The sequence below is a fragment of the Neophocaena asiaeorientalis genome, unplaced genomic scaffold (assembly GCF_003031525.2).
Source record: "Neophocaena asiaeorientalis asiaeorientalis breed wild unplaced genomic scaffold, Neophocaena_asiaeorientalis_V1.1 scaffold489, whole genome shotgun sequence".
In the NCBI taxonomy this organism is placed as follows: Eukaryota; Metazoa; Chordata; class Mammalia; order Artiodactyla; family Phocoenidae; genus Neophocaena; species Neophocaena asiaeorientalis.
Genome location: NW_020174791.1, coordinates 3,034,630 through 3,058,670, shown reverse-complemented (window position 1 = coordinate 3,058,670; position 24,041 = coordinate 3,034,630). Strand labels below are relative to the sequence as shown.

The following is a 24,041-nucleotide window of genomic DNA, read 5'->3' as shown; positions in this document are numbered from 1 at the left end:
TGAGTCTGTGTGAGCCCAAGCTGCAGGCCTGGTCTGAGCCCGGCTCAGGGGACCCCTCTGACCTCAGGATCCTCTTCTGTCGAGTGTGGATAATGATTGCACCTTTCCGTGAGGGTAAACTGAGAGCATCGTAGAAACGCTTAGCACCATGCCCGGCGCACGGGAAGCTTTCCACGGCACTGACTGCCGGCGTGGCCGTTTCCACATCAGTACAGGTGGCTCAGGCCATCACGGTGGACCACAGGGGCACCCGTGACCTCCACAAAGGAAACCCCGTGTTCTTGTGCTTTGAGAGAAAGCGGGAAGGCTGGCCTCTTGGGGGTGGGCTCACTCTGACCTGGCTGTCACGCCCACTCCAGCACCCAGGTTCTTACATTTTCTGCGGCCGTCCCCCTCCCCCGTGGCAGGAGTCCCCGTCTCTGGGACTCAGTGCCTTGTGTGGCAGGGACGTTGGTGCCCACAGGCAGCTCTCACGGGCCCTCTGGTTTGGGGGGATGGGGTGTCTGGGGTGGGGGAGTCGGCCTGTCGGGCGGCAGTGAAGGAGAGGTGTCGAGGAGCGGGGAGCTGACAGCTCCGGGAACAGGCCCTGCCGCCTCCGCAGCTGGGTCTCACCAGGGGCACATCCGTTACGAAGCCCCAGAGGCTGCTGCCCTGAAGGCTCTTGGGCCCAATCTTGGCACCGTCTTCTGCCGCGGGTGAGGCCTTCCCACGTCCTCTCCACCCAGACAGCACAGCGGGTCCAGGGCCGCCTCCCGAGCTGCACTGCATAAAAGCCTGCCTTTATTTTCTGTGTGTGCTTTCCACACTGCCCAGCAGCTCTGCAGTTCTCAGCAGACCCTGAGTGTCCTACAGTGTAACCCGGCTCTGACACCATCGACCGGGGAACAGATCCCCCAGGTCGGGGGCTCAGTCCCACGAGACGGACCCCTCCTCCCACTTTAGATGCCAGTTGCAAGTGCTTCTGAGCGACTGGCTACAGATTGGAGGGTCCCACGACCCCCTCCTCAGGTTCAATTAATTTGTGAGAACGGCCCGCGGGACTCAGAGAAACATTTTACTCACCAGATCACCGGGTTCTTTTAAAGGGTTGTAACTCGGGAGCAGCCATCTGTAGTAGGCTCACAGGGCAAGGTGTGGGGAAGGGGCGAGGGCTTCCATGGTCTCTGAGCGAGGGCCACTCCCAAATCTCCACGTATTCACCAACCCAGAAGCTCTCCAAACCTCTCCTTTTGGGGGTTTTACGGAGGCTTCATTACACAGGTGTAATTAAATCATTGGCCATTGGCGCTGGAGTCAAGCTGTAGCCCCTCTGCCCTCCTGGGAGGTCAGGGGATGGGACTGACCTTCTAATCCCTGAGTTGGTTCCCCTGGCAGCCAGCTGCATCCTTAGGTGACCTAGAGGCTTCCCTGTAGTTGCCTCATTAACATAACAAAACACACCTTGCTGGCTCTCAGCACTTAGGAAATCCCCCCCAGGTTTTAGGAGCTGTGTGCCAGGAATGGGGCCCTAGAACAGAGAGGAACTTGGTGTTACAAATCACAGCATCACAACTGGACTCTGGGTGATAAATGAGGCTCAGGAAGTTGTGGTTCTGAGCAAGGACATTTCCAGCTGGAGCTCAACCTCTGTGCACAGGACCTCAGGGAACAGCAACACCTTGAGAGGCCACACCTTTCCCAAGATCAGTGTCCCCGCCTGGACGTCTAGATCTTTCTCCCTGCTCATTCTGTGTCTGGAGTGAGTCAGGAACACTTAGTTACCCTCCCTCCACCTAAGAATCCTCGCCAGAGATAATTCTCAGGAGGGGAGCTTGTGCCCTTAATCACGTTGCCTTTCTCTTTCATCGTATATTGTTTCTAGCGGTACTTGCTTTGGAAGGTCTTTCCAGACATTAGCAAGTTATGCTTTGCAACCCCCCAGGGAGGGCCAGGTGGCCTTCCGGCCGCTGCACCGATGGCCCCTGGGTGTGTGAGCCTGCGGCCACCTCCTCGGCCTGTCCAGGCGGGGCTGGCCCCGAGCATCCCTCCTTGCTTGCAGAAGGCCTACTGGTGGCTGATGACGGCTCTCGGATTTCCGGCCTCTTCCGCCAGAAGCTCTTGGGGTTTGCTCCTGGGTGGCGCGGGAGTGGCGGCCTTTGGGACAGAGAGTCAGGACTTGTGAGCAGGATGGGGCTCTGGGCTCCGGGGCGCGGATGCCACGTCTTCCCCCGTCGCGCACGAGTCCCCTTCCTGCTTCCTCCCGTTTTGTCCTCCCTCCCTCAGGACCTCAAGCCGGTCATCGATGGGATGGACGGGATCAAAATATCTCAGGGGCTCGGGCTGCAGGACTTCGACCTGCTCAGGGTCATCGGACGCGGGAGCTATGCCAAGGTCCTGCTGGTACGGCTGAAGAAGAACGATCAGGTCTACGCCATGAAGGTGGTGAAGAAGGAGCTGGTCCACGACGACGAGGTGAGGGCCCACCTACTCGCTCCTTCGGATGGCAGTCAGCGCACGTGACCAAGTTTGCCAGTTGACCGCTTTCAAGCGCACAGTTCAGTGGCGTTTAACGCATTCACGGTGTCGGGCCACCCTCGCCAACACCCCGTGTGGATTTGCCTGTTTTGGACGCTCTGTGTAAGTGGAGCCGTGCGTTAGGGGACTTTCTGTGTCCGGCTTCTCTCACGGAGCGTCGTGTTCTCAAGGTCCATCCACGTGGTAGCGGGTGTCTGCGCGACCTTACTTCCTTTTTAGGCCTCGGCCACGTTGTGTTTTACGGATCAGCCCCCTCGGGCTTGTCTGTTCACCCGCTGACGGGCACTGGGCTTGTCTCTGCGTCCGCTGCTTGAGTCGCGCTGCCGTGAACGGCTCCGTGCGGTTGTTTGCTTGAGTCCCTATTTCCACTCGTCCTGGGTGTTTACCCAGGAGGCGAACTCCTGGGTCATAGGGTAGTTCTATGTTTACCTTTTTGAGGAACAGCTAAGCTGTTTTCCACGGCACCTGTGCCATTTTACATTCCCAGCAGCAATTTCTGTGCGTTCTTGCCGACGCTTTTGCTATTTTCTGTTTTTTGACCATTGCTGTCCTGGTGGGTATGAAGTGGCTTTGATTGGCGTTCCCATAGTGACAACGTGTTGAGCTCCTTTTCATGGGCTTCTTGGCTTGACGTACTTTTGACCTGTTTCTTGGACCCCTGAACGGGGGTGACGTCCCTAAGAAGCAGAGAACTGGCTTCACGGGGAGCAGTCAGTCTGTTCCGGTGCAGCCGCTGCTGACCCGTGAGGCCGCTTGGCGCCCGTGGAGCGGGGGCTCGCAGTTCAGGGGGCAGAGCGGGGCTGCACCGAGTCCCGACCTGTCCTCCCAGCAAGTGCGTCTATGCAGTGCTCACAGCGCCCAGCTGGCCCCTCAGCCCTGGGTGCTGCGCTCACAAGTGAGTTAGGACATCCGTGCCTCACAGCTGAGGCAGCGGAGGCCCCGGGAAGTGCGGGGTCCGGCCAGCGTCTTCACTGCCGGTTGCAGCCCCGCAAGAGGATTCCAAGCCCCTTCCCAGCCTGCGGCTGGCTGGAGGGTTGATGGTGTGTGAGGGCCGGTTTCTAGAACGCTGAGCAGAGAGGCCTCCAGAGAGAGTTACTGCTGTGGTCGCCCTCGGCGTCTTCGCACGTGGCCGGGACTGGAGCTCGGACTCGGAGGTGGTCTCAGGGGAGCGAGACCCTAGGATGTGGCGCGCGGGCCAACGGTGCGTTTGTGAGAGGCGCTGCCGTCCCGTGGCCCCCGTCCCAATCCCAGGAACCTGGGAACAGGACCTTATTTGGGGAGAGGTAATCACAGATCCTGCGGCGGTCATGCTGGATCAGCTGGGGGGCCCTAAATCCAGTGACGAGTGTCCCTTTAGAGAAGGGCAGGGAAAGATTTGAGACAGGAAGGAAGGGAAACACACACAGAGAAGTCACTGTGAAGACAGAGGCGGAGAAGGGCCAGAGTCCCCTGGAGGTGCAGGAAGGAGCCTCCGTGGGGCCCTGCCCACACCCTGAGCCCAGAGGCTTCTTCCTCAGAGCAGCAAGAGGATACAGTTTGGAGGATTTGAGTCTCGAGGTCTGTGGCGTTTTGTTAAATTAGCGTGGGGAGTCGGGCAGGCGGGAGGCGGGTGGACCCGGGGGCGTGGGGGAGGAGGCATCACGCACCCAACGGCGTTTCCTTCCTGAGCACCCGGGTGGCCCGGTGCCTGCGAGAACAGACGCAGGGACAGTCAAGGGCTCTGTTTGAGGCCTGCTCTGCACATGAGACGCTGAGTGCGGACACCAGGCGGCCATTGCACGAGCGAGTGGAGCTGGGGGAGGTGGGGCTGGTCAGACGGAGCCATGCCGGCCAGGGCGTCCCTGAGAGCGAGGGGCAGAGGGGTCAGGACCCAGCCCCAGGACGAGGAACCCAGACGGTCTTTGGCCACCAAAGGGATGCTCACTGAGTCTGCTCGTTTTTCCAGAAACCTTCAGGGGAAGGCAGGCTACCGTGGACACATCCCGTTCCCTCTCGCTTCCCAACCCCTGAGACAAGAGGTCTAACCTGGGGAATTCGGGGAATCTCGTCCGGCTCTGCTTTCTGGGGTTGTCACGGAACCAAAGCCGAGACTCTCAAGCTGAGTTTTCCCCAAGTTCCAGTGTGGATTGGGAGAGAGATAGCCCTGCCCTGGGAGCTGGTGCTTGGGAGGTGGGTGTGGGGTGTTGGAGAAACCTCCATTCTCTGTTTCCTCCTGTCTGAAGTGGAGATGATAATACAGACTTTCCAAGGCTGCCACGGGCAGCACATGGGGCAGTGCGGGAGAGCCTGTAGCCCAGAGGCCAGTGCACAGCTGGTGATGGTGGCTTTGGTGATGGTGGTAGAAACGGTGAGAAATGTGAATGGTGATAGCTGACAGGTGACGATGCTGACGATGGTGGAGATGGTGAAGGTGAAGGTGACGGATGGTAGTGGGTGACAGTGGTGGGGTGGCGATGGTGGTGGGGAGAATTTCTCAGCGGGCGTTTTCTTTTCCTCTCTGCATGGTCACCCCTCAAGCAGAGCTGACATTCCTCTCCTGCCTCCCCTTCTCCAGGATATGCCCGTGAAGTGTTCACACTCCCTGGCTTCTATTTCAGGACATCGACTGGGTACAGACAGAGAAGCACGTGTTTGAGCAGGCCTCCAGCAACCCTTTCCTGGTCGGCTTACACTCCTGCTTCCAGACAACAAGTCGGTAAGAGAAGGGGGGTGCTTCTGGGATTCCGCTGCTTTCTGACCTGAACCGTGTGGAGGCTGTGTCGTCACGAGGTTTCTGCCGTCTGTAGGGTCCTCCTGTCTGCAAGTATGGGGGCTTTTTGGTTCCTCAAACTAGCTGTGTTGTTCTCATTGGCTGGTGTCATATTAAGTAAATTTCATACAAATGAAGCGAAATTCTTTAATTCTGTTTACAAATTATTTATTGAACGCATCCCACTGATACAAGCATGGGATCAGGTATTGGGATGCCACTGTGAGTGGGAGGCCTGTCTTTGTGCTTATGGATCTCACTGATTAGTGGAATAAATGAATAAATACTAAACAGCCTCACTTAGAAGCTTTGTACATATTAGAATTCTACTTTAAAAAGGTTTGGAAGTACTGGTCTAGGATAGTCAACGTATACTCAGTTTGGAGTTTTTTCGGCCAGGTGACTTGAACTCACACAGTTTGCTTACTTGAAAAGTTACTGTGTTCTGGGTCGGGGTGCTCAGGACCCACCCCCAGGTTCGGTGACTTAGGAGAACTTGCAGGACACGGCACATCGTCAGACTCGAGGCTAAGGCTTACTGCTGTGAAAGGATGTAAAGGGAAACGACGCACGGGGTAAAGTCGGGAGGAAACCAGGCATGAGCTGCCCGGAGTCCCTCCCTGTGGAGTCCCACAGGACACCCTGAATTCCTCCACAGGGAATCGTGAAACTCGGGGTTTACTGGGGGCGGGTCACGTAGGCACCTCGACCTAACACGTGCCAAAGCCCCACACTCCCAGCCAGCAGCAGGTGCTCAGTGTAGACCGTGTTGTTTGTGCAGTGAGGCATGCTTATCACTTGGGGAAGTTTTATATCAGTGCAGGGAGCCAGTGGTCGAGCGAGGGCCCAGCGTGCAGGCAAGCCTCTCTGCACGACGGTCTCGGTCCTGCTCTGCCCACTCCCTGCTCGGGGCTTCGTTGTGATCAGAGCGGTGACTCACCCCCCCGACACCCCCCCGCACCCAGCCCCACCTCTCTCGATCTTTGGTCCCCTGTTCCCACCGGAACTGGCGTCGCCACCTTCCCAGATCTCAGTGATTCTGCCTCCTGAGTGGGTCTCAGACCCTCCCTTTCCCCCTGAGCCCCAGCTGCAGCCTCCTCGGGGCGTCCGGTCCCTGGGGCACCAGGCTGTCAGTTCCCCCACGTTGGAACTGAGCCATGTTTCGAGAACATAGATCTGAAGTATCCATCACCCGCCTCAGAGCCCCCCGACCACTTTCCCAGTTGCTTCTGGGAGACAGTCCAGGCCCCTAGGCGTGTGGACGAGGCCCCTGCAACCAGGCTGCCCCTGGGTCCCTCTGTCCATCTTTGCCGCCCTGCCTGCCGGGCCTCTTCCCCCGCCCGGGGCTCCGGGAGGGCCCAGCAGTAGTGTCCGGTGCGCTTTCCTCACCTCTCTTTGGCTGTGACCAGTCTCTTGGGATTATGGGGCACGCCCGAGGGTGCCCCCCAACCCCACGCTCCCCAAACGTATTGTGGAACGAGTCTTGCTGTGTTTTTCAGTTAACTTCACCGTATGAACTTGTAGGGCGTGGACGTACGAGGGTCAGGTGTTTCAGCCTCACTTCCAGCCCTGTTGTAGGAGCACAGCGCTTTCTGCACTCGCGTCCCGGAAATCCGCCGGCTCACGTGTTCCCAGGTGCGTTAAGGTTAGACTTGGAAACAGAAACCATCCCGCAGGTGTTTCCGTGTGAGCCCCACTGTAGCGCCTTTCCAGACTGACGTGAGAAGGTGCGTTGCGGCCTTCGCGTTCACAGCCGGGAGGCGTCCCGGGGGTCATTAGCCTCCGCGTCTAGTTCCTTTGCCTCCACTTCTATGGAATCCGTCAGTGACGTCTAGAAGAACCTGAGACCTGGTTAGTCAGGATAGGGTGTCTCTCCGGGCTGTTTCCACGTGCCTGCTTTGACGCCGGTTTATGATATACGCCTGTCCCCCACCACCCACGGTGTGGACTCCCTCAGAGCAGGGCCGGGTGGGGTGTTTTTGTGCTCCCAGCAGTTGGTTCATACCTGGCACCTCATAGGCAGTTGTGGTGTTGAAGGATGATTTTTTTAAGGTACAGTCATGTCCTTGGTACAGTTATAAAGTGAGCGTGTGTCAGCGTTTATGTGACTCACTGATTAATGAGGGACTCGTCAGAGGTTACAGCCCGCTCACAGGAGAATTCAAGATCCCGCACACGTCGGGTGACGGGGACCCTGGGACTGGCCAGTGCCTGGTGCCGAGCCGGCCGGGAGGCCGGGAGGGGCCCCACCAGGCAGACTTCCATTGCGAGTCTGTGGATGGCATTGTTGGTGTAGAACGCACCCGGTTGGAAAGTGGCTCAGAGACGGAGGGAGACCCCGGAAGCCGTGCCCTGGGAGGGTGGTGCCAGCAGAGCCTGGTTCCTCCGGAGACCCCGTCCTCATTTCAGTCTTTCAAAGCCTTTTGTGGTTCTCCTGACAGTGGTACCAGCAGAGGCTTGGAGCCGACAGCTGGGCTTCACGTGCCAGCCCCCCCTTACTGTCCGGGCGACCTCGCCCAGGGCACCCTCTCTGGGCCCCGTCTCAGCCCTGGGACAGGGAATGGCAGGGATGCCCACCTCAGGGACTGTGGCTGTGGGTCCGTCAGTGAAACGTTTACAGCCAGGAAGGCCCCGCTCCCGGGGAACCGTGAATAATGTAAGCTTCGGCTGAAAGGGCCTCTCTTCTTGGGGGTGCTGGGCCTTGGAACAAACAGACGGAACCTCGTGTCTGAGCCCGCGAGGACATAGGAGCCAGCAGCTGCCCCGCCCCACGTTGGGCGGCTCTCAGCACCGCGCCCACTGCTGCTGGTGGATGCGGAGCGAGGCCACTGGAGTCGGGAACTGGGAGGTGGGTGGGCAGGGTGGCGGCGGGGACGTGGCTGGGATGGGCGTGCGGGCCACCTCGACTCTTCCCGTGGGCTCCTCGCCGAGCTGCCGCCCCGAGGGCCTGCCGTGGTGCCGGGAGCCGGCGGAGCCCTTGCAGCGCCGCTGAACACAGCGGACACCCGCTCCACTCCGGAGCTGCGCCCGCGGGCCGCCACCAGCAAAACTCTGGTAAATAAGACACAGTTTCTCACGAGCAGTTATCAGAAGGGGGTCTCCGGATGGGAAGAGAATAAGCATTTCTTTTTTCTCCCCAAATCCAGTAGTGCCGTCCGGCTCTGCCCTGTTCCACGTTCACTCATGGACGTGGCGTCCCGAGCCTTACAGTCTTTAATGTCGCCACGTGTATACACAGGGTACAGAGCACCACGTGTGTACAAACGTATGCAGACGGTACAGTGGGGTTTTATTTTTAATTTTTTTATAAATGTATTTATTTATGTATGTATTTATTTATTTATTTATTTTTGGCCACGTCGGGTCTTCGTTGCTGCGCACGGGCTTTCTCTAGTTGCGGCGAGCAGGGGCTGCTCTTCGTTGCGGTGCGCGGGCTTCTCACTGCGGTGGCTTCTCTTGTTGCGGAGCATGGGCTCTAGGCGCACGGTCTCCCCTAGTTGTGGCACGCGGGCTCAGTAGTTGTGGCCCGTGGGCTCTAGAGCGCAGGCTCAGTAGTTGTGGCGCACGGGCTTAGTTGCTCCGCGGCATGTGGGATCTTCCCGGACCAGGGCTCGAACCCATGACCCCTGCATTGGCAGGCGGATTCCTAACCACTGCGTCACCAGGGAAGTCCCACAGTGGGGTTTCAGTGTAAAATAAACATCTGTGTTACGGAAAAACCATCGTTCGTATCCACACAGCCCATCTTTTCTACACAACAGCCAAAATTAACTCCGAAATGGCCAAAACAGGGGAAGTGGCTTCAGTTTAAGCTATTGTGGGGAAAATGGGTGATCGAGAGATGGTGGCTGGAAATCGATTTCTCCCTCCCCCAGCCCCCCACGTTAGATTGTAGTTTGGGGACCTTTTTCTCGCTTCTGCGTGGTCTCAGATCACAGATGAGCAAGCCACCGGTAAAGTGTTTACAGTCAACTTGCTGTTCCAACAGAAAGCCTTTTAACCGTTGGCCCAATTGGTTATCTGTGTTCCTGTACGGACGCGGGTGCTTCTTACCCTTTAAAGAAGAACACAGCGGCTGTGCCTTGTTTGCAGTGCCCGCTTAGACGCTAAACTCGGTTCTTCCTGGTTCCCGGTGCCTTGGAGATGTGAAACACCTTGTGTGTTGGCCTTTGTAAATCGCACCTGGGGACTCACCTGCAGCTCTGGAGAGACCTCAGCCTGGACGGGGTCCCAGGGCCCCATGCAGGGGGGCCACAGCGCACACGTGTACCCTGGGAACGCCGCCAAGGTGGGGTGGGGTGGGGGCAGAGCCCACGAGGGATGGTCGCACGGGTGTGTCCCAGGGGAGGCGGCTGTGCCGGGGAAGGATGAGGAAGGGCTTGACGGTGGGACGGCTTCTGAAAGCACCACGATCCTCAGCCGGGGACACAGGACCTGCTGGGCGAGGAGGCCTGAGGGAGGCCTAGAGGGAGACGAGGATGGTGAGTTCGCCCAATGCCAGGGAGAGCGTGGCAGGACTGACGAACGCTTGGCGCTGCTGGGGCGGCAGGTGGGGTCCGACATGGAGAGCTGGGGGCGCGGGGCGAGCACACGTCCAGTGGGCGGTGTGGACGTGGGGCTGGGACGCGGGAGCCGAGGGGGAGCCGGGGCCACGTGTGTCGTCGCCACGGTGAGAAGCCGGCGGGCCTGCACTGAGCAGACCCCGGGCCCAGTCTGACCTCCGCCCGCTCCTGATGGAGGGTCAGGGAGATCCGGTTCCCGGGGGCCCTGGTGGTGGTCACGGGACACCTGTGACATCTGCGTGAGGATGCGCCCTCAGGGCCGTGCACGTGGCAGGAGTCATCCGCGACCTCGAGGGGCAGGTGCTCCGTCCTTGGGGACGAGAGTCACTGTACTTTCCAAAGGCAGCACATGTGTTCCCGTCATAATTTAAACCCGGAATAGAAAGCGCGGCGCTGAGTGACAGTAGGCGTGGGTGGAGCCACGTCAGCCTCTGTTCTCCACCTGGATCCCCTGCATCCCCTAAAACGGTCCGGACGCAGCCCTGACCCCTCAGGCTGCCAAGCAGGGCCCCTCGGGCTAGACTGCCCGGCACGAGGGCGCACGTGGGGAGAAGTGGGTCGAGACTCCCCGGAACACTCAGGAGGTTTCAGGACTTCGCTGTATTTTTCCATCGTTTCCATCTCTCTGGAAACACTGCGGTAGCTGTCGTGGATCACCCCACAGCCCCGGACAGTGAGGGACCCGTGGGGCGTGGCCTCCGTCCGCCTAGCCCAGGGGCCTGAGTCCTCCCGCCGCTGTGCCCACACACGGCCTTCACTGAGTGTGATTCCTTCTTTCTTCCTAATCTGGTGGCGACTGGCTGCTTTCAGACCAGGGCAAGTGGGTGGCGGGGACGTGTTATTAACCGCGTGCCTGGGGACGGACGTGCACCGGCGTGGGACGTGCTCTCCGTGAGCTGGCGTCCTTGGACCATCCCGTTAGGATGCGGTGACTCCGGTGCCCCACGCAGCCACTGCCTGACTGAGATGACGTCCTGTCCAGCTGCACGCCTCCCCTGGGCGGGGCCTCGCTAGAGCCGGGCGTGGGGGCTCCTTTGGTCGAAGTAACTGTCAGGACCAGGCCTGAAACTGCGCTTTTGCCAACTATTAAACGACATCAGAAACCACGTAAAAGGGTAGCTCCTTTTTTAAAAAAAACTTGACGCCATTTCAAAACGCAGCAGAGCGAAAGGAGGAAGTAGCTGTTGTGCGCGCTCCCTGGCCTTACCGTCCGCACGTTCTGCCGTTTGTTTTCCCTTTTGCTGTTTATTTCTCCGCGTGGACTTCGGAGTCAACCTGTCCAGCTCCGGAAAGGAAGACGGGGCATCCTTAGGGTGCAGCTCTTCCTGCTCAGTCACGTGGTTTCCCTTTCCATCTGCTCTTTCGGGAGGTCTTAGTTTTCCTTCGTGCACTTTTCAGTTCCTCGCTTCATCTTTGTCCTGAGTGTTTCTCTCCTGTTTCTACTGTGAGTGAGGCCTTTTCTTCCATTAGAGCAACAAGCAGCGTAACGCGGCTTCTGCACATTGATTTCGGGCCCTTTGCCTCATGGTTCTTTTTCTCCAGTAAATTTCAGGTGGTTTTCTTGGATTTCCGGCTGTGCAGTGATAACACCTGCAGACGATGCTTTTACCCCCTCCTTCCCGATTCGTGCCCCTCTAATGACATCAGCCAGTACCTAGCGCATTTGGGGACTGGTGGTGGTGGACAAACCCGTCCCCTTCCTGACCCCAAGGGAACGCGTCTGGTGTTGGCACTGAGGGGCCCAGCGCCAGCTGCTGTGGGCCAGCGGGGTGTCAGGAACGCAGAACCAGACCGCGCTGGCATTCCAGTCAAATGTGTTGGCGTTTGCTCCACCAAGGGGCCCAGGGGCACTGGGGGAGGCAGGGAGCAGCAGGGACCAGGGTCTCCACCTGCGGCCATCGCCCTGAGTTCCGGGTCCACAGGGGCCCCTTCTGACCAGGCTGGAGGCTGAGGAGGTGCTGCCCCTGTCTGGCTTTTGGGAATAGGCTCACCCGCTACGGACTCCTGGACCCCATCATCCCATCTCCCCCAGAGCCTCAGAAACGCAGCTCAGAGGCTCCCAGTGGGGAGGTTACAGACACGCCAATAACCGGCATGGAGTTACAGTTTGTCTGAAGGAAGTTTACACCTCTTTTTATTTTATTGTCAAGAAAGAATATGGACTTTTTCCAAAGGGCTTCTCACCGTTTATGGAGGTGATTGTTACGATTTTTACTCCTCGGGGCCTCCTAAAATGATGAATTGTATCATTATAACCTATTTCCCAGGGTTGAACTCTCCTTGAATTCCTGGGGAAACGCATGCCTGGTCTTAGTGTACAGTTTTGTTAATGTGCTTTTGAATTCAGTTTTCTGATCTTATTTAGGAGTTTTTCACTGATGTTTTCTGATCCATCTATAGTTCCCCTTATACAATCTTTATTAGATTTTTGCATTTTCCTTATTTTTTTACTCTCTGGAACATTCTAAATCTCATTGAAATGATCTCTTGGCAGGATCCCCTGAATCTGCTGGGGCCTATGGTGTTTCAGAGGGCAGCTTCCCTCTCTCCACCACCCAATTGCGTTTGCTGTAATTTTTATGTTTTTTAGGTGTGCCACCCTCCTGCCGGTCCTCCTGTAGCTGCTTCGCTGTTTTGGTCTCTCCTGCTTTGCTCGATTTCATCGTGCGGCATGACTCCCGAGTCTGGGAAGGGCTGGAGTTCACGTTCCGTGCGTCCTTCACGTGTGAGAGCACAGGCACTTGAGCCAGGCTTAGCCAGGTCCCCTTGCCCTCGAATGCAGACGGGTGCTTGGTGGTGTGTCCGGCCAGCACGCGTCATCCACGGGGAGATGGAGACAAGCCGTTCATCGCCCCCGCTCCGAGAGGGGGTTTTTCTGGGCCTGGAGTTGCCAGCTTCCCTGTTCCGTTGGCAGCTGCCCTGGGGCCGTGGGCTGTGTCTGGTTCGCATGCTCACCGTGACCGCTGTGAGCATCCTTCTGAGTCAGGGTTTTGGTTCTGACCATGTCCGTCCTGGGGCTTGCCTTGCGTTTCTGATTTGTGTTTTCATCCGGGAATGAGGGTGGTCTCTCCCGAGATGCTCCCTTTGACCCTCAGCCTCCTTTCCTGTCTGTCGTTCATTGTCGGGAGCCCAGGTGCTTGTCTGCTTCCTCTTTTCCTTTCCTTGGTCCCTGAGCTCCATTGGGGGGCAGCCACCCCTGTGATGGGGGGTCGGTAACTGGCGGTGGGGCTCCAGGCTTGCGTCCTGGATTCATCCAGATCAGCCGCTATCAGATCTTATTAGACAGTAACTGTGTGATCCTGGGAAAGCTGTTTCACCTCCACTGCCTCGGTGTCCCCGTCTGTAAAATAGGGAAACTCCTAGAACCTACCGCACGGTTCTCAGGTTAAGTTTTATACACAGATGTGCTTGGAACAGTGCCTGACATTTTGTGAGGGCTGTAAAAGCTGCTGTTCTTGTTATTTTTTTACACCAGCGGGGTCGACACTTCTTTTCAAAAGACCAGATGGTAAGTATTTTCACCTTTGAGGGCCACGTGGTCTCTGTGGCATCTACTCACTGGGGTTCAGACAGACAAAGACAGTGTTCCGATAAAGCTTTATTGACAGACATGGGTGGGGGGCCAGATGCAGCCAGCTGCTGGTGTCCATGTGGCATTACCTCTTGATCTCAGCACACTGTCCCATGCCATCGGTGTCCCCTCTGAGCGAGGTATGGGGCTGGTGGCTTTTTTTATATATATATAAATTTGTTTATTTATTTTTGGCTGCACTGGGTCTTCGTCGCTGCACGCGGCGAGATTCTCTAGTTGCGGCGAGCGGGGGCTACTCTTCATTGCGGTGCGCGGGCTTCTCATTGCAGTGGCTTCTCTTTTTGCGGAGCACGGGCTCTAGGTGCACGGGCTTCAGTAGTTGTGGCACACAGGCTCAGTAGTTGTGGCACGTGGGCTCAGTAGTTGTGGTGCACGTGGCATGTGGGATCTTACCGGACCAGGGCTTGAACCCATGTCGCCTGAATTGGCAGGCGGATTCTTAACCACTGCACCACCAGGGAAGCCTGGGGCTGGTGTTTTATCCCATGGGGGCTGTGGGGAGGTAGGGGCCTGGCCTGACTCATCCCCGAGCTGAGGAGAGCATCTCCCATGCAGATGGGGCCACGGTCCCCTCTTCCCCTGCCCCCAGCACCCTCAGCCATCGGATAGGCCCCACATCCCAGGTTTTCCTCGGGTGATGGGGGTCAGGCAGGTAGGGCCAGCCTCTGGCCTCTGCTCCTGCCCTGGTCCCAGCCTGTGAGTTGACTGTGGTGTTTACTCCCCTTTCTGTCTCCAGCTCTCGATGAATCCTGTTTTGCGAGGTTTTACTATATTTTGCACATTTTGTTAAGTACCGAGGAAACGTAAGCTGCTGTCTGGGCCCCAGGGGTGGCTTCTTTCCCATCCTGGCATCACACACGTGCCAACTCTGCCTGCGCCATGGCAGAGCCCCGGGCGTGAAGCCCAGAGACGGCCTTCAGCTGCGCTTGGCCGTGGACATCGGGGCGTTTTGTCATAGCAGCCAGCTTGTCTGAGTCACACAAAACGTTGTCATCAGGGTGAATCAGCCCCTGGCGGTTCTGGTGGGGTTTTGCTCTAAAGAAATGTTGAAGGTAGTACACCTGAAACTAACACAACATTGTAAATGCAGCGCACTCCTGTAAAAATTAAAAGGGAAAAGAAAGAGTGAAATGTTGGAAGTAGTATTAAGATTTATTTGTAGAACAAAAAAAATCTTCAGCTACACAGTTGCCTTAAGAAAAAAAAACATCCTTTTCTGTTCTTGTAGCTGATCAGTTTCACAAATTAAATAAATTCCTTGATCGGCAAGTTACCTGAGACCCGGGGCCCCAGGTGACAGCCACAGACCAGCTGAACGTGTCCCCGCGTCCATGCGTAGAGATGCGGCTTCTCTTGAAACTCCCTTGACGGGCTTTCCCGTGGATACAGAAGGGAAACTACCATTGCTGCTTCTTCTCTGGGTTCTTAAATGTCCCCTTAAATCTCTTCTGCTCCCTAAGCCATCCTGCTGGTGTCTGTCTCTAGAACTGGCGTATTTCTTTCTTTTCTCTGGAATGGCGTGGCTTTCTGTCCCTGTGTGGGCGGCCACATCCGTTTCCTGGGGAGCACCCACGTTGGGGTGAACACACCTCCTGGGGCTGCCTGATTCCAGGTCCTGGTGGCAGATACCGTCCTGTGCTTTGATGTCACAGAGCTGTTAGTAAATGGTTTTTTTTAAAAACCGTTCGGTCTTAGGCCTCTCCCCAGGGGTCGAGGACCTGCATAGCACTTCCCTCAGGGTAGCTGCCAGGATCAGACGTGCACACGTGTTGGAATAGTGCCCGACGGTCAGCGGGGGCTGTGCAGCTGTCGTTTGTCCTTGCTGTTTGTAGCCGGTCGGCAAGCTTTTTCCGTCTCTCACCTCTGTTGTAGTGTGAAAGCAGCCACAGGCAAGATTGCGTGAGTACAGTCTGTCTGCAAAGCGGGCGGACCCGTGTCGGGGCCAGGGTTCCTGGAGCCTTTCCGAGAGCATCCTCTGGAGGCAGGGGAGACGCCCTGCCCCCACAGAGGAGCTGGGTTTCTCCGGGATGACAGGGAAGGCTCTGGCTGCCCACCCAGTGTTCAGGCTTTTGTCTCCACTTCTGCTGTTTAGGTATTTGGGAGTTGTTTCTGGTCTAAACATGTAATCAGAGACTCGGAAGGCGATCCGCAGCTCGTTCACTTGCCCCGTGTTAAAGGACGTCGTCCCTGAATCAGGGATGCAGACAGGCTGGGGGGCCGGTGGGTTTGCTCCCCTGCGTCTGTGCTCCCAGCTCTCCAGAAGCGCCCCAGAGGAGCCGTTGACCTAAAAATCCACGAGCTGCCCTTAGCAGGGTATTTCTGGAAAATCGTGTGTGAATTTAATTTTGAAAATGGAACCTTATTAAATGCGAGAAGGATCTTATCAGAGAAGAAACCACATGGTAAACGGTAAATTTGGAGACTTGAAGGGCCCTGCCTGCATCCAGAGGACGGATCTGTCAATCACAGGGATCCTCCCGCCGGCAGCCCCGACCCCGCTGCCCCCAACACCCCTCCTGGAGGGCAGCCGGCATCGCCGACGCCCTGGGGCCAGGTCAGCGAGCCTGACCCTCCCCCTTGGGACCTGCTGTTCAGGGAGGGTCCCACCCACTCCTTCCCCTCCTGGCTGCCCAGCCCACTGGCAATCTTGCGGCCTCTGCCTCAGGCCCTCCTGGCCAGCGCACCTGTGCTCTCACCTGGGCACCTCCTCCCCCTTCCGCCTGCCCGTCCCCCCTGCCTGGGGTGCATCCAGACAGCGGCCAGAGGGTCATTCGCGTCACCTGGTTTGTGCACCTGCCCTTCTGGCTTCCCCTTGGCCTACGGGGTGGTCCCTCAGCTCTCTGCCCTCCCTCGTGGCCCCTCCCCGTCCCCCCACCACCCGGGCTTCTGCTCCCTGGGGAGGCCTTCTGCAGCCACCCAGACACATAGTGCCCTCCCTGCCCCAGTGGGCCTCCGGCCACCAGCCCTGCCTTATTTTTACCTTTTTTAACCAAAGGCAGGCCTGGCACCCCTGGGAGAACAAATAACTGTGTTGGAGGCAGCGAGTGGTGAGTTTCTCTCCTGAGTTTTACTGCATCGGGGTCAGATCTGAGCAGCTTCCCTCTGACCCCAGAGCGGGGCGGGCAGCCCCGGTCACCGCCTTCCCTGGGCCTCTCAGGAGGGTGACCGGCCAGAGAGGGGGACCCGTGGGGGTCCCGGCCGCACCTGTGACCCTGGCCTCCCCGCCACGTGTCCCACAGGTTGTTCCTGGTCATCGAGTACGTCAACGGGGGCGACCTCATGTTTCACATGCAGAGGCAGAGGAAGCTGCCCGAGGAGCACGCCAGGTGGGTGCAGCCGGGGGCCGGGGGGAGCCTGGGGCGTCGGGAGGAGGGAAGTGGATTTGGGGAAGGGGCACAGGGGGTCACTGCCTCCTGCCAGGGGCCAGGCCAGAGCCGGGAGGGTCCTGGGAGTGGCCGACCCCCCGGAGCGCTGCGTGTGCGGTGGCGCCGTGCTTTCCCCCGTTTCTGAAACGGGGTGAACGTTCCGACCATCAGCTTAGCCGCCTGGACGGCAAGGCCGCTCCCCGCCATCTGCACGGATGTACAGCAGGGGCTGGCCTGGAAGAGGAAGACCATCTCCGTTTCTTTTTAAATGACTCTCAGGGACACTGACCCCATCACCGCCGCGCAGCCTTGGCCTCACGGGCGGGTGGGGCGTTTATTTCCACCCCGTACGTAGCTCTTTCCTGTTTTCCATATTTTTCTCTTTTCCTCATTTCCTCACTGGAAAATAATTCCACGCGGCATTATGAGTCACCATAGATCCTTTCTGGGGGGAGGCGGGTAGTCATTCAAGAAGAGCGAGCCCCACACGCTCGTGTCCTCTTTTCCTAATTGTGGTAAAATGCACACGACATAAAATTACCGTCTCAGCGCATTTATTTATAAGTTCACAGCCCAGCGGCGTTAAGCACATTCATGGTGTTGTACAACCATCACCACCGTCGTCTCCAGAACGTTCTCATCTTCCCAAACCGACGCTCTGGCCCCATGAGACGCTCGCTCCCCACCCCTGCCCCAGCCCCGGCCGCCACACTCCTCCTCTCTGTCTCTATGAATCGCCTCCAGGGGCCTCGTAGAAGCGGGATCACGTAGGACGCGGCCTTTGGTGCCTGGCTTATTTCACTCAGCATCGTGGCCTCAAGGCCACGCACGCCGGAGCAGGGTCAGGGCCTCCTCCCCGTGTGGGGCTGGGTATCCCTGCATGTGTCAGTGGACCACATTTTGTTTATCCACCATCTGACAATGGACACTTGCGTCGCTTCTGTGTTTTAGCCACGGTGAACAGTGCTGCTGTGAGCACGGGGGTACAAGTACCCATTCGAGGCCCTGTTTTCGATTCTCTTGGATATGTACGCAGAAGTAGTATTGCTGGGTCACGTGGTAATTCTAGTCTTAATTTTTTTGAGGCGCCTCCATACTGTTTTCCACGGCAGCTGCACCAGTTTACATCCCCACCCGCAGTGCACAAGGGTTCCAGTTTCTGCACATCCTCACCAGCAGTTGTTCTTTTCTGTCTGGGGGGTTTGGAGAGTGGCTGTCCAAACAGCTCACCTGGTGGGCGCGAGGTGAGGTCTCATGGCGGGTTTGATGTGCGTCTCCCTGACCACTAGGACGCTGCGTGCCTTGTCCTGTCCTGTCGGCCCACGCGCTCTTCAGCGGAGGATACGGGACGTCTGTGTGCTTGGGCCCCCGTCCCGGTTCCTGGTTGGCTTCTCTCTGCTGATGACGGGTGTCACCCCCTCCCCAGGTTCTACGCTGCCGAGATTTGTATCGCGCTCAACTTCCTACACGAGAGAGGGATTATCTATCGGGACCTGAAGCTGGACAACGTCCTCCTCGACGCTGACGGTCACATCAAGCTGACGGACTACGGCATGTGCAAGGTGGGCTCCCGGCCCGCTGCCCCCGCCTGCCTCCGGGGGGTCCCGGGCAACCCAGCGCCCGCTCCGTCTCGTCCTGGCTGCCGGGCTCCGGCCGCCCCCACGTCACCGGTCCTCTGTTGGCTCTCTCGCCGGCGGGGGTGTGTCTGGCGGGCCCCTCCCTGCTGGTAAGTGGCTTTATCCCTACAGGAAGGCCTGGGCCCCGGCGACACGACGAGCACTTTCTGCGGGACCCCGAACTACATCGCCCCGGAGATCCTGCGAGGAGAGGAGTACGGTGAGTGTGGGCGGGGCGCAGCGGAGGCGGGGGAGCGCGCCCCAAGCCCTGGGAGTTTCCTCTCCCTGGGGACTCGGCCACGGAGCAGAGAGAGGGAGGTGGGCCTGCCTGGGGCCAACCCTGCCGGGGCTCCCAACCAGGGGCTCTGGGGCCCTGGCCCAGCAGCCGGGGAGAGGGGGCTTCCTAAGCAAATTGCACTAAAACGCACACCCTTACCTCGTCCCAGCCCCAACCCACTAACTGGCCTCAGTCCCCAGCTGTTGTCCTGTGTGTCCACCTGAGTGTCCCCTGGCGAGGTCACTGGACAGGATCCCTCTGGTCAAGGAGCCCGAAGGGCTTGGGCAGGAGAAGACAAAGTAAAGACAGAGCTGAGGCGGGTGTCCCGAGTCAGTGGGTGCCGCCCTCTGGAGGGGGTTCCCAGAGCCGCTAGAGCCGCGCACAGCCCCCATGGACACTGGAGCTTGTCACCCCTCCCTTGGGTTCTGCTGTTTTCACGTCACAAATATACCATCGAATATTTCCACACATTTTCCTTGCTGTTAACAGTCGGGGGGCGGGTAGGCAGGGTGGGCAGGTTCTCGCACCCTCCGATACCTGGGCACCCAGGAGGCTGATAGGGTTGAAGTCACTTAGTAGCCAGAGAAGGACAGACGGCAGCTGTGGACCAGAGCAGGGAGTCTAGAACCTGGCCCGGGATGGGGACCCCGTGTGTGATGGAGGTGGACAGCTGCAGACCCTGGGAGCAGCTGGCCGTCCGTGGACTGCCTCGATGTGGAGACAGCTTTGCAGCTAGTAAGGGGGAACCGAGCGTCCCGGGGACAGTGGACAGAGGGGAGGCCAGGCTGCCTGGGAGACGCTGGGGACACGGAAACGCAAACTGTCATGACCGTCGCCCCGTGACGGGACAGCACAACCGGAGAGGCCCGACCTGACAGGCCTGTGCTCTCCCCCAGGGTTCAGCGTGGACTGGTGGGCGCTGGGCGTCCTGATGTTCGAGATGATGGCTGGCCGCTCCCCCTTCGACATCATCACCGACAACCCCGACATGAACACCGAGGACTACCTTTTCCAAGGTGCGTGGGCCGTGCGTCCAGCTGCCTCCACACCCTGCGAGATTTCCCCTTTCAGAGGTGCAGGTCCCCAGGCTGGTCCCCGCGGCTGCCACAGACTAGGTGGGGCCACCCGTCCACGACCGGCTCTCAGGGAGCAAAGCCCGGGCCGTGGGTGTGGGAACGGCCGTGGCTGGGGGGACACGGCACTCTCACGCCCACGGGAAAGAGAATCTGTCCCGATTTAGCCCAAACTCCCTTCCGCCCACGCCAGGTGTGCACATGAGTCCCGGGCAGCGGCTGTGCTCAGCCACAGTGCTGCCCCCTTCCAGCCACGGCTCCTTGCAATCTGGGCCCCAGGCCAGAACTGACAGCCCCGGCATGCTGGGGCTCAGGGCTGAGGCTGTCCCCACGGTGGCCTCTGGCACCCGTGGACGTGGGGACGCGGGGCCAGCTGAGCCACCGTTGGTTCGTATGCGATCGTGAGCACGTGTGACCGTGGGCACTGGGGCCCTTTGCGGCCTCGAGACCCTGCTGGGGTGTAGGATGGGGCCCAGGGCACCACGAGTGCCCCAAACCGACTGCTCAGGAGGTTTCCCAGTGCCCTGCAGACTGCCGGCTCCCTGGCTGCTGGGCAGAGCTGACATGGCGGGCGGGGGCTGGGCACGGAGAGGGAGCTGGCGCTCACCTCCCGGTCCGGGTCGTTGCAGTCATCCTGGAGAAGCCCATCCGGATCCCCCGGTTCCTCTCGGTCAAGGCCTCCCACGTGTTGAAAGGATTTTTAAACAAGGTACGCTCGTGGCCACCGTGGCAGCCAAGCCAGCCGTGGCTGCGGCCCTTTCTCAGTTACTGGGGCCACGGCTCCACCAGCTGGTTGGCATTTTTAGTGTCGGGTGTGGCTGTGGCTCTCTGCATCCTTCCTTGGTCCTATGGATGCTTGTCCACACTTGACAAAATGTAACGACGAGAAATGATGCCAAAGAGGAACTTCCCAGAGGAGCTTAACCTGCCGGGAGGAAGCGTTTCCAGTGAAGGGAACGTCTGGCCTTCGCCTGGGTGCTGGGCCGGCGGGGGGTGGTCCCGGGGAGGGCAGGCCCGTTCCCCTGCTGGGCACGGGAATCAGGGGCCGCCTTGCTCTGCGCTGACTTGTCCTCATTTGAACTCTGACCCCCAGGACCCTAAGGAGAGGCTCGGCTGCCGGCCGCAGACTGGATTTTCCGACATCAAGTCTCACGCTTTCTTCCGTAGTATAGACTGGGACCTGGTAAAGCGGCGCGGAATCTGATACCGCCCCCCGCCCCGTGCGGTGGGCGGCCCTCGAGGGGGGTGCGATGGGTGGAAATGGGCGGGGAGCCATCTGGAAACTCATGAAGAACAAGGAGGGGGCCTGACAAGCCCCTGGGGGCGGGGGCTGCTTCTTGAAGGTCCTGGGAACAGCCTTGCCTGGGCGTCCATGCCATGCTGGGGGGTCCCGTGGCGGGGTGCCCGGTCTGTGACCGCTGCCATCCACCTGAGTTGATTCAGCTCCCGGACGTTTCCGCTTGGCCGGCTAGCTAGTTCCAATAGGACATCCCGGTGCACTGTGGCCCCTCCCCGCTGCAGTGGACCTTGACCCACCCAGTCCTCAGGGACTCAACCTCCAGGGCCTGGACCTTCTCCCACCCCCACTGCAGCCACCTGGGTCTGAGCCACCCTCATCCGGGCTGGTCCCCTGCTTCCCGCCTGGCCCCTAGCAGCAACGGCCTCCTCTGCTGGGGCTTCGTGATCCCCTCGACGCCCGACATACCAGGTCCGCTCCTGTCTTTGCACGGCTGTGCCCCTCCCCGACCTCCACCGCTCCCTCGCCTCTTTCAGGCCATCTCCTCAGAACCGGAGCCGCCACCCTCCTCTTTCCCATAACACAGCAGGGCTAAGTGGTGGGATGCACAGGACATCACTCGGGTGGCACCGTTCTCGTCCACTGTTTGTTTTTTTAATTTGGTTGCGATGGGTCTTAGTTGTGGGGGTGGGCTCCTTAGTTGTGGCTTGCCAGATCCTTAGTTGCAGCTCATGGGGTCCTTAGTTGTGGCATGCGAACTCTTAGTTGCGGCATGCGTGTGGGATCTAGTTCTCTGACCAGAGCTCAAACCCCTGCACTGGGAGGGCGGAGTTTTATCAACAGCACCAGCAGGGAAGTCCCTCGTCCACTGCTTTTGACTGAGGGAAGAGGAGGTGACATTGTGTATGGGATACTCCGGGGGGGTTTGCCACGGACCGAGGCAGCCTTGGCCCCCAGAGCAGGGACAGGGGTAGGGGGTGGGCTCGGAGGACCCCAGGCCGGCACCCAGCTGTGCTTGCCTCGTGGTCTGTTCTGACTCCTGCTATTTAAATGTTTTTAAAGCAGCCTGAGACCTGAGGTAGGGAAAATCGTGTAAGAAATGCCCCCTTTTTTCACTTTTTACCAGAATGTATCTCATACATACAGAAGAATACGGAAACTTGAGCATGAGAGAAAGTCAGGGAAGAAGGGAAGGCCTTGTGTCCCCGTAACAGTGCCCAGGGTGTGGCCCAACCCTACCAGCTGCCGGGGCCTTGTGACTGCAGTCTGTGCACGGGCGACCCCGCTCTGCCTGCGGAGGTCGGCCCGTTCCCTCTGCTCCTGCATCCCCTGGGTGACAGACACAGGCGTTCCTCTGCCGGGGCCCTGGCAGGTGCGCGGGCCTCAGCCCTGACACCTGGGCGTTACTGGGAAGGATTCGTCTGTTTCTGTGGCATCCTCATTTCATGCACCAACTTCGCCAGCAGAACCTGCGTTCGTCCTTCCCAAGTCCCCAAACTTACGGAACATGTTTCAACGTTCCAGGCCCGGTTTGTTTCTCTTGCTATAACTGGAGTTCCTGATGGCTCTGGGTCCCACAGTGCAAAGAGCCGGTGTGAGCTGAGCTGGGCTGGGGGCTTATTTTTGACTCGGCTGTCGCTCCCTCCCCACACGGGGCCTTGGGACAGTTCCACATCTTGGACAGGGTCCCACGGAGGCCCCACCCAGGTGGAGGTTTCCAGGCTCAGTGCTCACTCAGACCCTCCAAGGGAAGAGGGCAGCCGGTCCCGAAAGGCTTGGGTCGTCCTTTTCCTGAATCAAGCTGCTCCGGGCCTTGAGAGCTGAGGGCTCCGGGCTGGAGGGCTGGCTGCTGGCTCACACGTGGCCGGTGTGGGTGGGAGCAGACCCCACAGGGCAGGACCTTATCTCTCACTCACGACTCGATCTGTGTTCTTAGGAGTGCGCCTGGCCCAGCACAAGTGCACAGCGCACACCTGGGTGGGGGGTGGGAGGCTGGGTTATGTCACCGCGTGTGTGAACGTGGGGGCCGCTCCATCCTCGCCGTCCTCCGTCCTCACTGTGAGCGGTGTGGCGCTGAGTTGCTCTGCCCCAGAGCGCGACTCGCCCTCTCCAGGCACGAGCATGTCTCCTCCTCCTAAATGTCGAGTAGGAAGCAGAGTCTGGGTCCCGAGACGCCCCATTTCCCGCCCGACGAGCGTTTTACTGCCTTGCATCCCGTTGGGATTAGAAATACATAGAGGGCTTCCCTGGTGGCGCAGTGGTTAAGAATCCGCCTGCCAATCCAGGGGACACGGGTTCGAGCCCTGGTCCGGGAAGATCCCACAAGCCGCGGAACAACTAAGCCCGTGTGCCACAACTACTGAGCCTGCGCTCTAGAGCCCATGAGCCATGACCACTGAGCCCACGTGCCACAACTACTGAAGCCCGTGCTCCGCAGCAAGAGAAGCCACTGCAATGAGAAGCCCGCGCGCTGCAACGAGGAGTAGCCCCCGCCCGCCACAGCTAGAGAGAGCCCTTGCAAGGCCATGAAGACCCAATGCAGCCAAAAATAAATTTACATATAAAAAGAAAACCATAGAAATGGCCACTTAAGGCTTTTTTGGGAGAAGGGGTTCCAGTGTGGGCGTCCCTGCCAGGTCCCAGCTCCGTTATGACCTGGGTTCCCAGATTAAGAAAGGAAGAAACTTCCCCAAACCAGCCTCCTTTGGTTTAAGTGGTGGGGCTGCCGAGGGGGGCGCAAACCCCAGATGGCGTGGGATCCCGCGTGGGTGGTCGGACCTTGCGCTCCATCCCAGGTACATCCCGCGCGGCCTGCGCTGCCAGCATTTGTCAGCTCAAGTAGGGTTTTTATGACTGGAAAATTTTCCCGCTGGACTTTAAGAGAAAAACAATCGGCCTTTAAACATGAGGCATATTTAAAGGCGGTCTCTTCTGTTCGATTCTGTGGTTTATGTTTGTGCAAACTCCAAGCGGGCGCTGAGCCGGCGCGCGTGGGTCTGACCGCGTGTCTTCTTGCAGCTGGGGAAGAAGCAGGCCCTGCCGCCCTTCCAGCCGCA

The 24,041-nt window shown here is 58.8% G+C and overlaps 1 protein-coding gene across 1 annotated transcript in view; it reads left to right on the top strand.

Annotated features, from left to right (window-relative positions):
- Positions 1-24,041, top strand: part of PRKCZ (protein kinase C zeta) — a 93,451-nt gene that overhangs the window by 68,936 nt on the left and 474 nt on the right. Inside the window, 9 exon segments of the mRNA XM_024760285.1 lie at positions 2,263-2,451; positions 5,112-5,209; positions 16,657-16,743; positions 18,209-18,344; positions 18,531-18,618; positions 19,572-19,691; positions 20,378-20,457; positions 20,842-20,931; positions 24,004-24,041. The exon segment at positions 24,004-24,041 is cut by the window's right edge and continues 23 nt beyond it. Of these exon segments, the coding sequence (XP_024616053.1) occupies positions 2,263-2,451; positions 5,112-5,209; positions 16,657-16,743; positions 18,209-18,344; positions 18,531-18,618; positions 19,572-19,691; positions 20,378-20,457; positions 20,842-20,931; positions 24,004-24,041 (926 nt within the window).